Source organism: Pelecanus crispus, chromosome 7 (assembly GCF_030463565.1).
Source record: "Pelecanus crispus isolate bPelCri1 chromosome 7, bPelCri1.pri, whole genome shotgun sequence".
NCBI classification, from domain to species: Eukaryota; Metazoa; Chordata; class Aves; order Pelecaniformes; family Pelecanidae; genus Pelecanus; species Pelecanus crispus.
The window spans coordinates 51,189,671-51,204,132 of record NC_134649.1 but is presented as its reverse complement, the minus strand read 5'-3'; the positions used below and the strand labels follow the sequence as shown (position 1 = coordinate 51,204,132).

At 53.4% G+C, this 14,462-nt stretch overlaps 1 protein-coding gene across 2 annotated transcripts in view; it reads left to right on the top strand.

Moving 5' to 3' along the window:
• The first annotated feature begins 2,070 nt into the window (after positions 1–2,070).
• The window catches only part of SRGAP3 (SLIT-ROBO Rho GTPase activating protein 3), a 131,710-nt gene continuing 119,318 nt past the window's right edge, over positions 2,071–14,462 (top strand). For both annotated transcript variants that reach the window (XM_075714641.1, XM_075714640.1), the window contains exon 1: positions 2,071–2,137. In XM_075714641.1, the coding sequence (XP_075570756.1) occupies positions 2,071–2,137 (67 nt within the window). The remainder of the gene's footprint in view (positions 2,138–14,462) is intronic.

The following is a 14,462-nucleotide window of genomic DNA, read 5'->3' as shown; positions in this document are numbered from 1 at the left end:
GGATGATCTTGAAGGGCTTTTCCAACCTAAACGATTCTATGATTCTATGAAAACAACGTTTCCAGGGAAGGATTTGAGAGAAGCAGCAGAAGTGTAGCGGCGCTCAGGGAGCCCAGCCTTATGCATCATACATTTTCCAAACATGATTTTCCTAAAATACATGTATTCCGGTGATTGGCCAAGGAGCCAGGGCCAGGGTTAATGTAATGATGGGTTAACAGAAGGGAGAACGAACCGCTCCCTCCACAAGCCAGCCTGCAGACGCACCAGGAGGTGACGCTCTGTAAGGATTACCCGAAGCAGGAGTTTCTCTCCTCAAAATGGCCTTTTACGTGTGTGCTGGCCCTGCTCCTGGGGCCGGAAAAGCAAAAGCCAACTTTTGTTTGTTGCTCTGAACGATGGGGTTTGCCATGTTTTGGGACCTGGAGGTCTCCCGATGCAGTTTCACCATGCGGCGCCAGTCAGAGGATGTTCTGGCTTGAGCTGAGTAGCTCAACGTGTGCCATAAACTAAACGTGTGCCACAAACCTCTCGTGCCGCCGCGTTCACGTTTATTACCGCGTTTATGTTGGTAAGGCCATTGCGGTTGACGTTTCGGCCTCGGCACGGGTCAGACGTGTCTTTACGGAGGCGAGGGGGAGCTGCGCGGGGCGGTGGGGACGCGGCTGCCGCCGAGGGGGGCCCGTGGGCACGGGCGGCCCCGGGAGCCCCTTCTCGCCCCCGAGGGGCACGTCACCCGGGCGCCTCAGCTGCCGAGCCTGTTTTATTGTTTGTCTTGTAATGCGTGACGCTTCTGCCTTAGAGGAGCCGCTTCCAGGCTGACGTGCTCCCGTGATACGGAGAGCTTATCAGTTTTGAGACAGCGCAGGCCTTCAGCCTCCGTGGCTGTGAAGGCATGGCTCCCGGGGGGCTGGAGAACACGGGGACAGTGAGAGACCCCGAACGCGGCGCGTGGGAAATGGGGCGATTTGGAAGCCACTGCGGCGTTGTGGTTAGCATCGCTGGGCCTCGCCGGGGAATGTGGGGAGTGTGGTCTGGAGAAGAGGAGGCTGAGGGGAGACCTCATCGCTCTGCAGCTCCTGGCAGGAGGGGGCAGGGAGAGGGTGTTGGGCTCTGCTCCCAAGTAACCAGTGATGGGACGAGAGGAAATGGGCTCAAGCTGCGCCAGGGGAGGGTTAGATGGGATATTGGGAGAAATTTCTTCATGGAAAGAGTGGCCAGGCATTGGAACAGGCTGCCCAGAGAGGTGGGGGAGTCCCCATCCCTGGAGGGGTTCAAAAACGGGCAGAGGTGGCACTGGGGACATGGTTCAGTGGGCACGGGGGTGTTGGGGTGATGTTGGACTGATGGTCTTAGAGGGCCTTTCCAGCCTCAGCGATTCTACCCTGTGCTACCCTGTACACCGCGCCTGGGGTGCCCTCCCCGCACCCGGGGGCGGAGGCAGCCCTGCGCGCTGACCGACAGCACCGCCCGGCCGCGCCGAGCCCCGCTCTGCTGAGCCGGCAGCGGCGGCTGAGGCCGGGGCGGGACGGGCCGCGCGGGGCCGGCAGCTCCCTCCCTCGGCGGGCCCGCCGCCCCCGGCCCCACAGCCCCGGCCCCACCGCCCCACAGGCCCGCGGGGGGCGGAGGGGGCGGGAAGGGGCGCGAGGCCGGCCGCCCCGCCCCGCCCCTCACGGCGGCCCCGCCCCGCCCCGCCCCGCCCCGCGCGCAACCTGAGCGCGGGAGCGGCGCCAGGGCCCCGCCTCGGCTGGCGGCGGGCAGCGGCGCGGCGCGGCTCGGCTGGGCTCGGCTCCGCTCGGCTCGGCTCGGCTCGGCGGAGCTCGGCTGCGCTGGGCTCGGCTCGGCTCGGCTCGGCGGAGCTCGGCTGCGCTGGGCTCGGCTCGGTTCGGCGGAGCTCGGCTCCCGCCGAGGCCCGGGCGCTGCGCGCTGTCCCCGGCGCCGCCAATGAAGGCAGCCGCGGGCGGCGGCGGGGCCGCGGCCGGGTGAGGCGGCGGTGCGGAGCGGCGCGGTGCGGAGCGGCGCGGCGCGGCGGAGCGGGCGTCCCGGCGGAGCTCCGCGCCCTCCCGCAAGATGTCATCGCAGGGCAAGTTCAAGAAGGACAAAGAGATCATCGCCGACTACGAGGCGCAGGTCAAAGGTGCGGAGCGGGGCCGCTGCAGTGCGGGGCGGGCGGCGGGGCAGGGCTGCGGCGCCCGCCTTTGTGTGCGGGGCGCGGCGGGGAGCGGCTCTGCGGGGCGGGCGGGGGGCGCGGCGGCCGGCCCGGTGCGGGAGGGAGCCCGAGCCCGGAGCCCGCCGTCCCCGGGCCGCCGCCCGCCCCGCTCCGCCCCGCTCCCCGCCGCGCCTCGCCCTCCCCTCCATGGGCGCTGCGGCGGCGGGCGGCCCCGGGGCCCCGGCGGAGGCTCCGCGGAGGTACCGGCCCCGGGAGCCCCGGGAGCCCCGGCAGCGGCCCCGCCGAGGTGGCGGCCCCGGGAGCCCCGGCAGCGGCCCCGCCGAGGTGGCGGCCCCGGGAGCCCCGGCCCTCCCCGCCCGGGCGCTGCTGGCCGCGGGGTGGGTGCGGGCCGGCTGTCATTGCTCATTAGGGAGGGACAAAGCCGAAAGCGGCCCCTGTGAGCGGGAGGAGGTGCGGGGCCGTGACCCGCACCCACCGGGGCACCCCCGGCGTTCTGGGCTGCCCGCCCGGGCCCCGGCTCCAGCCTGCGGGCAAGGGCTGCCGAGGGCAGCGTCGGTTCTGTCGCGCCCTTCTTGTGCAGAGCTCGGGCCGCGGCCTCCCTGGCCAGGAGGCACATTGATCTTGCGGGTCTTATGTAAGGAACTTTGCCGTGCGTCAGGCCCCGCGATTTCAAGGGACATAATCGTTATTATGCAAGTGCCAGCGCTGCAGGATGGAGACCTTTGAGGCAGAGCGCTTTATTTCTGCGTATCGGAGAAGAATATAATCAAAGGTTGTGGCTGTTGAGGCCGCCAAGCATCAAATACCCGGCTCCAATTTTTGTTACGGTTAGGCTTATTATGGAAAAGTTGGTACCCTCTGAAACGTCACAAAGGTCTGCAGCCTCGTGAAAGACCGAGTATGTCAGAGTGTGTGCGGTCGGACAGAAAAACATTAGCCTGCATAGCCATCTCTCTATTACAAAAATGGGATTTGTAGTAGCACACTGTATCAACTGATACTTTTGGATAACTTCATTCTGGAAATCTACTCGTGCTTGCAACAATTCCTAGTTCTCTTAGCTGATGACAATTCCTTTTCCCACTTCCAGCTTGAGGATACTTAACTGCATACTTAATGCCTTCTCATTAAGTTGCCCCCTTCGAGTCCCCCTGCTATTATATAAAATTGGCTCCGACCTCCCTTTGGTTGTTTGTTTTATGTATGTATGCACTCACCATTTTGTTATGTTTAAGTCTCTGGTTAGGACAGAGTTAATTAAAAAAAATATAAAATAGCTTTTCTGCAAATTAACCCGTGAGTATGCAAACTAAACAGCTTTCCTGTTTTCTCTAGAGGTCACTTAGCGTGTTGGATCTTGAGCTCAGCTGAGTGATGTCTTATCTGCACAGACACCGCTTTGAAAAAGTAGCTGCTGAAATGCTGCAGTGCAATGCCAGATGGAAGGATTTTGGGGAAGGGGCTGTCTGTTGATTTTGTGCCACTGTTTACTTCCTTGCATTTCAGTCTTTTGTAGTTGGCTTTGAAGAGTGATGTAACAGTCACAACATGCTCTGCTCAGTGCCAATTACCTTTCTGCTTGTGTGTAATTTGGGCAAATTGATGTTATTGCACCCTGCAGTTAAGCAGATGAAATCTTCTTTTAGCCTGTGGTATTGTTCTGTTTCACGGGAGGGGATTTGCATTTATTCATGGAGACTGTCCCACGTTTCCATGTTGTTCTCGAAGATGTCCTGGGCCAGGTGGTTCCTGCTTCTCGGATGCTGGGGACTGCAGAGGGGTAGCTGGAGGCAGGACTGGGTCTGATCTGTTCCAAAAGCTTCGCTGCAGACTTCTCCAGTATTTTTTCTTGTTGTTGTTTGTAACTGGAATACTCATCTGCCGTGATCATTCTTGGCCCGACTTCTGTAGCCTCATGGTTTCCATATGTTAGACAGTTAACGCTGGGGTTATGTGTAAGGGTGTTTTATTGCACCACAGCGATCACGTTTTGGGCCGCTTTTCTGGGCAGCTGTAACGCAGACAGAGTTTGCTGACGGGCCGGTAATAATTTCCTTGATACTATATTCTGTGCCTAATTATACCTCCAGAAATGCCCATTTTCTATCTAGGGTGCTCGGTCTGTATTTTCACCTGAATGAAGGTGAATTCGGATGTGGCCAGGGTTTAACTGCGCCTGAAGCTGGTTCGAGGTGGGAAGAGTCAGACCCTGATGTCCGTGCGTGCTGCCTGCCCGCTGCCTTCGAGGTGGTGGCAGCTCCGTCCCCGAGACACGTCAGGCCCGTCGCAGGACCGCAGCGGTCTCGGGGTGACCTCGGTGAGGTGAAGGGGCTCCGGCGCTCGCCGCTGTGTCCCGTCGCCCCGGCTGTCACCTCCCTGCGGGGACCAGGGCAGCTCTGACCTTCCCACGTCGCTGAACTGTCAGAGGAGGATAAACATCTGACTCCAGAGGAATCGGTGCGGAGGTCTGTTGTAGCCCATGCTTCATCGTTAAATCGGAGCGGTGGAAGGAAACGTAGCTGGGCAGAGAGGTTTAGCGAAGCGTCGCTGGTTGGTGATTACGTTAGCAGGGACCTGAGGAGGACCAGCTGCCGAGGATGCTCTGTGGGGGGAATGGGGCTTTTCCTTCGGTTAGTCGTGTACCGCGTGTGCAAACCCAACGGATCTGTGTGTTGTCGGTGTCAGCAAAACCTGGCATGGGGCAGGGTTTGTCATCATCTAAACGTTCTTCCAAGGCTGGGACAGCGACTGTCAACACCCACCGCCACTTCTGCTCCCCTTCTGCAAGGCCTGACCTCTCTTGGCTCGACCTAGGGATTTCATGTAGGCCGCCTCATTATCCCAGATACCCTGTTTATTTCCTTCAGGGATTTAGTCGTTATTCTATTCGTATCTAAACCCTGCTACCCTGGTGAAGACGGATACCCAGATCGCCAGAGAAGGACTAAAAGGGAAGAGAAATAGGGAGAAAGAAAAGGGGGAGTGGTGGTAAGGGACACTGACAAACAAAGTCTTGGTGTGGAATAGCTGACACATGAAGATGATAAAAGATGAAAATTTGAAGAAGTAATGTCTTTTTATGGAGGATGGGGCTGAAATCTGGACACAGCACAGTGGTGGTCCCCATGGCGCAGTCAAGAAAACAGCAGGGAGAAAGGTGGCAAACCCTGCACGTGAACTCCAGGGAGTACGTTGGCATGGGTGGAAGTGAAAGGATTTCACGGCAGAGGCGCGTTTAAAATGCGTTTAGAAGGTAGATGTTGGAGAGGATTGGAAATGGCCAGCGTGGTCTGCCAGCGCAGCCTGGGAGGTGCAAGGTGTCAGCCAGCGCCTGGGGCTCTCGCAAGGCAATAACCATCTAGCAGGGCACGGAGCGCAGGACAAAACCTCCGCTGCCCAAGTACTACTGGAGGAGCCTGACAGACAACTGGGAATCACATGGTGGGGGGGGAAATGTTGCTTAGACTGATTTTTAGGAAAGTTTTGCTGAAAGGCCTCTTGCTCAGGGTGTTGGGAAGCAGAGCAGAGGCCCCAGACAGTTTGGGGACAGCCAGTCAGTAGCTGCTGCGCGGGAGCTGAGCCCTGCCCTGCCCTGCCCTCCTGTGCTCCGGGGTGCTGCAGCCTGGGTTAAAAAAAATTGATGAGTCCGCACTTTGTGGGGAGTGTGATTGGCGTAAGTAGAGTTTAACTGGTGAATAATATGTGTGCACAGGGGTGATTTATCAGCCATAATGGCTCTGTATCTTCTTTCCTTCCCGGAGAGCTGTGTCTGCTTTCCTCATGGTGGAAGGAGTCGTCCTGTGCAAATGCTTTGAAAAGATAGAGGGTGTGTGCCTGCCTGCGCGCGCAGGTCTGCCCGAGCGCCGGCTGCTGCACGCGCTCTTGCTGGATGTTGCAGCGAGGGCTGGGGGGGCTGATAGCTGGGGCACGGTTGCACGGCGTGGGTAGCGATGCAGGGTGCCTGAGCCCTTAGGGCAGTGCCACTCCATTTTTAGGCGTGGAAATACCTAATGGTTGCTGCCTGCGGCTGCTGCAGGCTGGCTGTCCTTGCAGCTCTCCGCAGTGTTTGCCATCTGCCCGTGCACGGGGACCTCTCGCCTCTCCTGAACGTGCGCACCGCTGACAGGCGCCTTCCCATGGCGCGGTCTCTCCTGTCAGTTATCGTGCCGTGGCTCCGTCCTTTCCTTCTGCTGCTGAGCTCCATCCTTCTTCAGCTGTCAGGAGAGGACAGAGCTGGCCCCAGGATTGGCAGCGGATGCTCGCTTGACGGTACCAGAAAGAAAATACGAAGGATACTTTTTAGGAAGCAGGTTTTCTTATCTGTCTGTCTTAGATTTGCAGACAGGAATGGTTGCGTTAAAAATAAATGCCAGTAAAGATATGGCTGCATATTTACAACTGCCACATTAAAGCTACTTGCGGAATACAGAATTACAAGTAGATCCTCAGATGCACAATTTAAAACGAGTGTTTTCAGACGTACAATTTTAATTGCTCTATCTGGCCAGAAAGATAAATAAATGTCTCTTCCTCATTACTGCCAAATGCATGATTTGTTGCTTTAATGCAGCAAAACTAACCAGTTTTATTTATGTGAATGCAACCACCAACGGTACAGCAGTGTAAATGTTGCAGAAAATTGGGCATCGTGTTGATTGGCTGTTTAATTTCATATTGCTTCCTGAAGCTTTTCTTTAACCCTGGCAAAATCCAGGTCACTGTATGATCTATTTGGTTATTGTTGGCAGGAAGACTGCTGTGAATCAATAGCATCTTCTGTCATTCGGCTGGCAGGTGAAAAGCATCCCTGGTGATCCTAAAGACGGTAGTTTTTAAATGGTGCATTGGCTGCATAGTGGTAAAGGGATGATTTCTTGCACTTGTAGGACTCTTAGTTGCTGTGTAAATTGACAATAGAAATAGAGTTTTGATGGATTTAGCATATAAAAACATTAAAAAGGCTTGCAAACCTGGGGCCACAGAAAACCAGTGTGTTTTTCCCATTTTAGAGGAAAACTGCAGCTCAGGTTAATTTATCATTGCTTGTTAGCTTCTTTTGACTTTTTCTATTGCAGTAGCTGCATCCCTTCTTTTATGTCTATTCTAATTTCCTACCTATTGCTCTCTTTCCACTTTTGCTCAGAAAATTTTGGGAAAATTCCCATACCAAATTATTTCCTGGGATTATGGCTTGCTCAGGAGGGAAGCTTAGCTCCCAATTGGAGGAGGCATCGAGGCTTGAAGCTTGACAGCCCATTTAATAAAATGGTTCTGTGCAAAAGAGAAGAGAGTTCCATCCCTTTGGGTGGGCTGGTAGAAAACTGCTAAATGTTAATCACATAAACAGATATAAAATTTCCACTGGCTTAATTGTCTTGCTTAACAAAATGTGGGGAAGCGAGACCCAAGGGCCGGCTGGCATGCCTTGGCGTAGCTCTGTCCCCTTCGGTGGAGTCGTCTGCAACAGAGAGCAGATCCTGATGAATCTGGTCTAGTTTCTACTGTGAGACTTCAGAATAATTGGTCAGTGTTGCTCCTTATTCGGTTACAGATTTATTTGTTGTTATCTTCCACTTATCCTCTGTGTTTCCTCAGTGGGGTCCTGGCAGATGGATTTTACATGAGACCTCCTTGTGTGGGGACTGGGAGGGCCATGCGCAGAGAACAGCAGAGAAGTATATATGTGATTCATAATAAAGATTAATTGGCAGTCTCTAATGGTAACAAATTGAATCTATCAGAGATATTTCCTGCACAGCTAAAGTCCTGAGCGCTTTGGCAGAGGCTGGGATGGTTCAACTGAGTCAGCAAGCTCCTGCACGCCACCGACCATCAGCGGCTCCGTACGGTTGCTGGTGGGATGGACCTTCCTAAAATGCCTTGGATTTGGGCCGCCTCTGCGGTCAGAGGGGAGAGGGAGCCGCCAGCTTGCGGTAACTGGTCGGAAGCGTGTCTGCATGTGTGCTTGGGTGCTTTGCTCTGGGTCAGAGGCAGCCGGTACGTGGGCCAGTGCTCCTGCTGCCGGCTCCGCGTGCCCGCCGGGGCAGGAGCGCGGTACGGCACCAGGCGCTGCCTTGCCGGGGCCGGACGGTTGACCTCACGGCGCGGGTGCAGGCGGTAGAAGTGGAGTGTGCCAAGGCACCGTGGCTGCTATTTCTTGTCAAGACACCGCTAAACCCAAAGACTCTCTAGGTGCGTGGCCCCATTTAGATGGGGAGCTGGATGGGGGCCTGAAAGCCTGTATGCTGGCCTTCTAGCAGAATCTGGGGTGATACTTTAAAAAAAAGACAGGTGATAGCACTAAAGTGTGTTTTCCTCATGCGACACAGCTCTTTGGCCCCATCTGAAGCCGTTTAAGCAAACACAGCGGAGTGGAGGTGCCTCTGGCAGGGAAAGCATTGCTTTTCTTCCATAAAGATGGAGAAGCTGGCAAAGCGAGCGGCCAAGGGACAAGTCATGAAGCTTTTGCAGGACTTGCTTCTGCTGAGTCCAGGACCTCGGCTTCTGCTGCCAGGCTGGGCTTTGTCTCCCAGCACCTCGTGGTGTACTCGCGCAGCTAGGCTGTGGGTGTGGGAGGCTGTGCTTCCCCTGCTGCGTGGCGAGGGACGGGGAAGCTGAAGCTCTGGGTTAAAGCCCGTTAGTGTGGCCTGACCCCCGCAATGGGGCAGAAGTCGCATTTAGCAGCTGTGCTTCTTAAACCCTTGTGTTCGCGTGGGAGCATCTGAAGTGGTGGCCAACAGCTTCTCCTGCAGCCCACGTCCCGGGGCAGAGCCTGCGCTTCCCATGGGGAGGCGGTGGGCCCGGCGGTCATAGAATCATAGAATCGTTTAGGTTGGAAAAGACCTTTAAGATCATCCAGTCCAACCATTAACCTGCACTACCAAGTCCACACTAAACCAGTCAAGGGTAGACCAGACTAAACCATGTCCCCAAGTGCCACCTCTGCCCATTTTTTGAACACTTCCAGGGATGGGGACTCCCCCACCTCTCTGGGCAGCCTGTTCCAATGCTTGACCACCCTTTCCGTGAAGAAATTTCTCCCAGTATCCAATCTAAACCTTGACTTCGGTTCAAACTTTCTTCTAAAGCGTTAAAGAAGATGAAATCCAGCCGTGTTTGGAAGTGCATGGTGGTGAAGAGGCCTCCTTTGGGCTTTGCCCCACTTTGGAGACCTCCGTTGTATCCCCGAACTCCTGCCCTGGGCTCGGGGCCTCGTGTGGGGCCAGGCGGTGCGCGCCGGGCCGAAGCACCCTGCCCGGAGCGGGTCCCCGCGGCCTCCGCAGCTCCTCCGGCTCCCCCGACGTGCGGGGCCTGCAGCGGGACGGCCTGGCTCTCCCGCCTCTCCGTTACCCGCGCGCTGTCCCGCAGCAGCCGTGCTCAGAAGCACTGGATGACGGGCCCGGCCCGGAGGCCCTGGCTTCTCCTCGGGAAGGTGTCTGGTGTGCGGAGCTGAGGTCTGCGCTGAGAGCAGACGGCTGCGTTTCAGCAGAAAAGAGGGGTATTTTGATCCTTGTAAGCCCAGCTATTTTCTTTTCTGATAGCTGGCAGGTACCTGGGTGCAGCAGGCATTATTTACCGATCTTCCCTTCTTCCTGATAACAGTAAAAACCTCCTGTGACGCTTATTCATGGCCTGTGGCTAGTCCTGGTTCCAGGTGAAGAGTTTTGAGGGCTGTAAGAGTGCAGCACCAAATGCGCTTCAGGTGCTTAACAGATATTTATAAGCCTCTGGAAGGTGTAATATTTTAAGTTCTATGTGCACAGTTTCAGCACCTGTCAGGAGCAGGATTTACTCTCTCCTTCTGCTGGCCGATTGAAGGTGGGGGAAAACCCTCCCCCTCGAGCTCCTAAATTTTCTCTTGCCTGAATTTGGCTTTGTTTCAGTAGCTGTTTGTCAAGCTACCACCCACGGCAGCAACAGCAATCACCTTCTGAAATGCATTTACCGCCTTCAGAGGCATGCATGCTCCTGACAGGCGGCCGGTGATGGAGCGGTTCGAGCAGGTAACGCCTGGTGTCAGGCTCGGGGCTGGAGAGGGGTGCAGCGGCGTGTGCAGTCATGCCCATCGTGCTGCTCTCCGTGAAAACTGGCACGAAGTAATCTGCCCTTGCTTAGAACCTGGGTGCCTACTTAATCCTGAATGTCGATTTAATCCCAGGTGGCTTTTGCTGAGCTGCCAGCGAACCTTCCTCCTTAAAAGAGATTAGTATTTCTTACTAATAACTATTGTGTTGTGTGTGCCCCACCTCTGTGCATGTTATTGGTATGTGTCATAGCAGCAAGGGAGGACATAGAAACGAGTAAACAGCGTGAACCCGTGCAGCAACTGCTAATAATGGTTCATACCTGTCACTGATGACCTCCTTAGGGCTTCCAGTCCTCACCTGGCGCTCCTGCTTTCTGCCCGCGGTTGTTGGATGCACTTTAAGCTGTTCATGTCTCCCAAGAGCCTGATTCGTAAGTTTTTCTCTGAAAAACTGGCCTGAGATGACTTATTTTGGTGTGTGTTCTCACCTCTGGAGGACAGCTGCAGTGGTTTGGGAAGAGGCAGCTGCTGACCAGCGTATTGCAACACACAGTTTTAGGAGAGGAAGTGGAGTATCGAAATAAAATTACCGAGGGAGTTCACGTAGTTGTAGTATGAGTCCCTGGGCTGGGATCGAGTCGGTGTGGTAGGGCTGATGTGTTTCTCGCTGCCACAGTGCTGTGGGATCGTTTAATGACCGTGAGCGGTCAGCAGCTTGGTTTTAGAGTTCATGTGAAAAATGGCACCGTCAACAGCACAGCAGCCCTCGCATGCCAGGCTGGGGAATATACAGCCTTGTTATTTATCCCAGTGTTGTCATTACTCATCAGTGAGGAGGCAGCTGTTAGGATCCAGTCCATGGCAGGGAGGGAGAGGTTTTAAATCATCCTCTTTGTTTTAAATCATCCCCTTTGTGTTAAATCATCCTCTTCATTTTAAATCTTCCCCTTTGTTTTAGAAACAAAGATATGTAAAAAGGTGTGGTGGTGTAATTCCTGTGCGGAAATCGGTGCTTCCCTCCGAGCCTCTTCTAGAAGGTGGGTCCCCAGATTTAGCTCTGTGGGCGCAGGCTCCTCAGGGCAGCGACAGCAGTGCCTCTTGGCTGGTGCTCGTGTGTGTGTTTGGACGTGGCTGCGGAGCGCTGTGTCTGTACTGGTGTGAGTTCCCCAGTTTGGGAACCCCTGGCCTGGGAGGGACTGCGAGGACCAGGGAGCTGGAAACTGGGAGAAAGCTATGGCTGTGAGATTCTCTTGCTTACGCATCTTGTGTTGAGCTGCCTTAAAACAGCGTGCCTCCCAGAATGACAAAACTGTTTCTGTTAGCTTCGCCTATGTCCTTTCCTGACTGCTGAAGCCAAGCTGACGTGCAGGGGAGGTTCTCCATGAAGATATTTGGTGCTGCAGGCTGTTGGTCTGGGATCTGGGGACTTTGGGAAAACTATGCAGCCTCTCTGTGTCCAACAGCTTCAGAAAAGAATTTGCATTAGTGTCTATCACTCTTCTTTCCTTTGGAGTTAAGAATAGCTTTGAAGGAAGGGGGAAGGTTTTACTTTCCTTTGGGAGGGGGGAAGGTTTTACTTTCCTTTTTCACCTAGGCCTTTGGGAGGAACAGTCATATATATGTGACAAGGGATTGCAGTCACTCTAATGCATCTTGCTTCTCAAAGTAGTTCTGTAAAATATTGCTCTGTCTTGTAGCAATGACAGGTGTGCAGGAAAGCTCAGTAATTTTCTTTTAGAACAACTATAGAGTTAAATTGTCTGCAGTTTCTTGCTAGTGTCTGTATCAGATGAGGAGAGGAGGTTGCTCCTTAGGTGAGCATCCCCGATTTTTTAGCTGTGTCCCTCCTGGCCTCTGAGCCTCAGTGGCCTGTCTGTAAAACAAGTAGAGAAGAGGGGATGCAGCTCTTTGGGTGGCTGCTAATCCTGCTGCTCTTGGGAACGCTCGGGGCTACGGCTCTCTAGGGCGAGGATTTTATCCACATGGCTCTTGCTTTGGTTATTATCTAGATGGCGAAGCTAACTGTAATGATTAGGTGAGAATCAGTGTTGGTTTACTGTCTTGCTTGTATTGTAAGAGTAAACATTTAAAAATAAAACAGGATACAAAGCCATGTAAACGACCAGAGATCAGGAGATAGAAGTCTGGTTTTAATGATTCCCATTAAGGGAAAGGGGGGCCCTGTTTTCCACTGCCTTTCTCAGTCTGTTGGACCAGCTTCACCTCTGAGGTCCAGCGTTGTGGAACAGTATCACGCATTGGAGGACCACAGCAGAAGTCCCTGTTGTGGAATTCATGAAACAGTGTCTTCCCCTTCACCATGGAAGAGCCCCAAAGATTGGTTTTCTTTTAGATGTTGTAGCATAGATTAGCTTTGTTTGTTTGAAGAGTTGTTTGTGGTCTTGAGGCTATTCTGTGGTGTGGTTAGAGTCTGAGGTGATGTTCTGCTACTTGGAACGGCTTGTTCAGAGAAGGCGACCTGAAGAACAGATTTATTAGCTCCAGATCACCAGCTAGATAATTTTAGGTTGCTGGCCTTGCGTGTGTGTGTGCAACATTTTCCTCTCTGTCAAATGCACTGATTAATCAATAATTGTTTCATGGGAATAAAACCCCTTGCTATGGAATGAAAATGCTTCCCCTCTGCCCAAGGTGACTGGAATTCTGCCTGACTGTATGGTGAAAGCCAACATACCCGCATCGGCTAAATGCTTTTCAGAAAAGCTTCTGTCTGTGTAAGCTTACAGTCTGCTGGCAGCTGAGATCTGAGGGAACTCACAGCAATGAGTTGTTTTTTTATATTGATGGTGATGTTTAAAGCTTCTGGCGCAGACAAGGTCCTACTGCAATAGGTAGGACTTGCTGTCCAACATTAGTGACCTAATGGCTTTAAATGAACTGGGTTTTGGGAGGAAGTCTACATTTCAATATTTCCCCCACCTTTTTTTTTTTTCACTCGTGGAAATTTACCTCTGTGATGATGCTATAATTTAATAATTGAGGTTACAGAAGAACTTGTAAAAGAGTAAGAACTAGAGATTAAACTGTTGGTGTGGCAGTCTAAAGCTTTTGTGTTGGCAAAGGCTCTAGAGAGAATTCAAGATTTTCTCTGTGTGAAAAAAGGTTAATTGGTATTTGGGAAGCGCCTAAATGACGTTTCATTCAAGACAGCTTTTTACTGTTTGAAATTTTAAAGATACAGACTTTTATCTGGAGAGAAAAAAATCCAGCTGTCATTTTACAGTATTGGCAGTGTAGCAGGACTAAAGCTACAAGAGAGCTTGAAGATTGGAGTTGCATTGCTAGACAGAGATGATCAGGAGGCGAAGCCTTGTGCAGACAAGCCCTGTTTGGGAACGTAGCCCTGGAGTGGGAATGCAGTGTGAAACAGAGGGCTGTAGCTCAGGACAAGAGGGAAACCGAGCTGTTGACCTTCTTGCAAACCACTTTGTGCCCTTAATGGGAAGTGATACCCTAAAGCTGTAGGATAGTATTGAAAGACACTGTGTTTAGCTGGTCAGTTAGTGAAGGAGGAAATACTGTCTGCAAGGTTATCCTGCCAAGAGCAGAGAGCATATTTAGCTTTTCCTTAAACTCCCTGTCTTCTGTTCTTGTTTGGCCTCAGAAGCTGATTAGTTACTCCAGATTTACGCTGGTGTTGCAGTGTGCGACCCATGGTTGCTGCGGAGTTGTGTCTCCAGACCTTGTAAGCCGGATGGGGACGTCTGTTCAGCGGCGCCTGTGGAAGGATACTGTGGACCACTTATCAGCAGTGACCGCCTCTGGACGGAGATATGCTGTTAGTTGATGAAGACATACTGGGCCTTCTAAGAAAATGTTATTGTAGGCAGCTGTTTTTGCCTCTCTGTTATTTGGGAGGATGTGCTAACTCCTCTGGAGGGACAGCATGCCCTAAATGACCATTAAGGGGTGGGAAAGTCCTGCTCTGGCCAGAAGATAGTTTTGTTTGAACGTGTCGAACACGGTGCTGTGGGCTTGAAGCAAGTCCTCTTGAACGGGTGGGATATCTCCCATCGACTTTGGTGTGTGGTGCTTCATGCCCTTGCAATCAGTGCCAAAATCCCTGCCTATATGAGGGATCACGCAATGTACATTGCAGTTAGACCAGAGTCACCGTGAGTCCTTCACCTCGCCTTTCACACCGCAGGGACTCAAGCCTGTCTGCATCTACCCCTCCAAAAGGCAGCGGTGGGAAGTCTGGCAAAGGCTCCTCCTTTTGTCTCTTCCTGTAGGTAAAAGACCTTG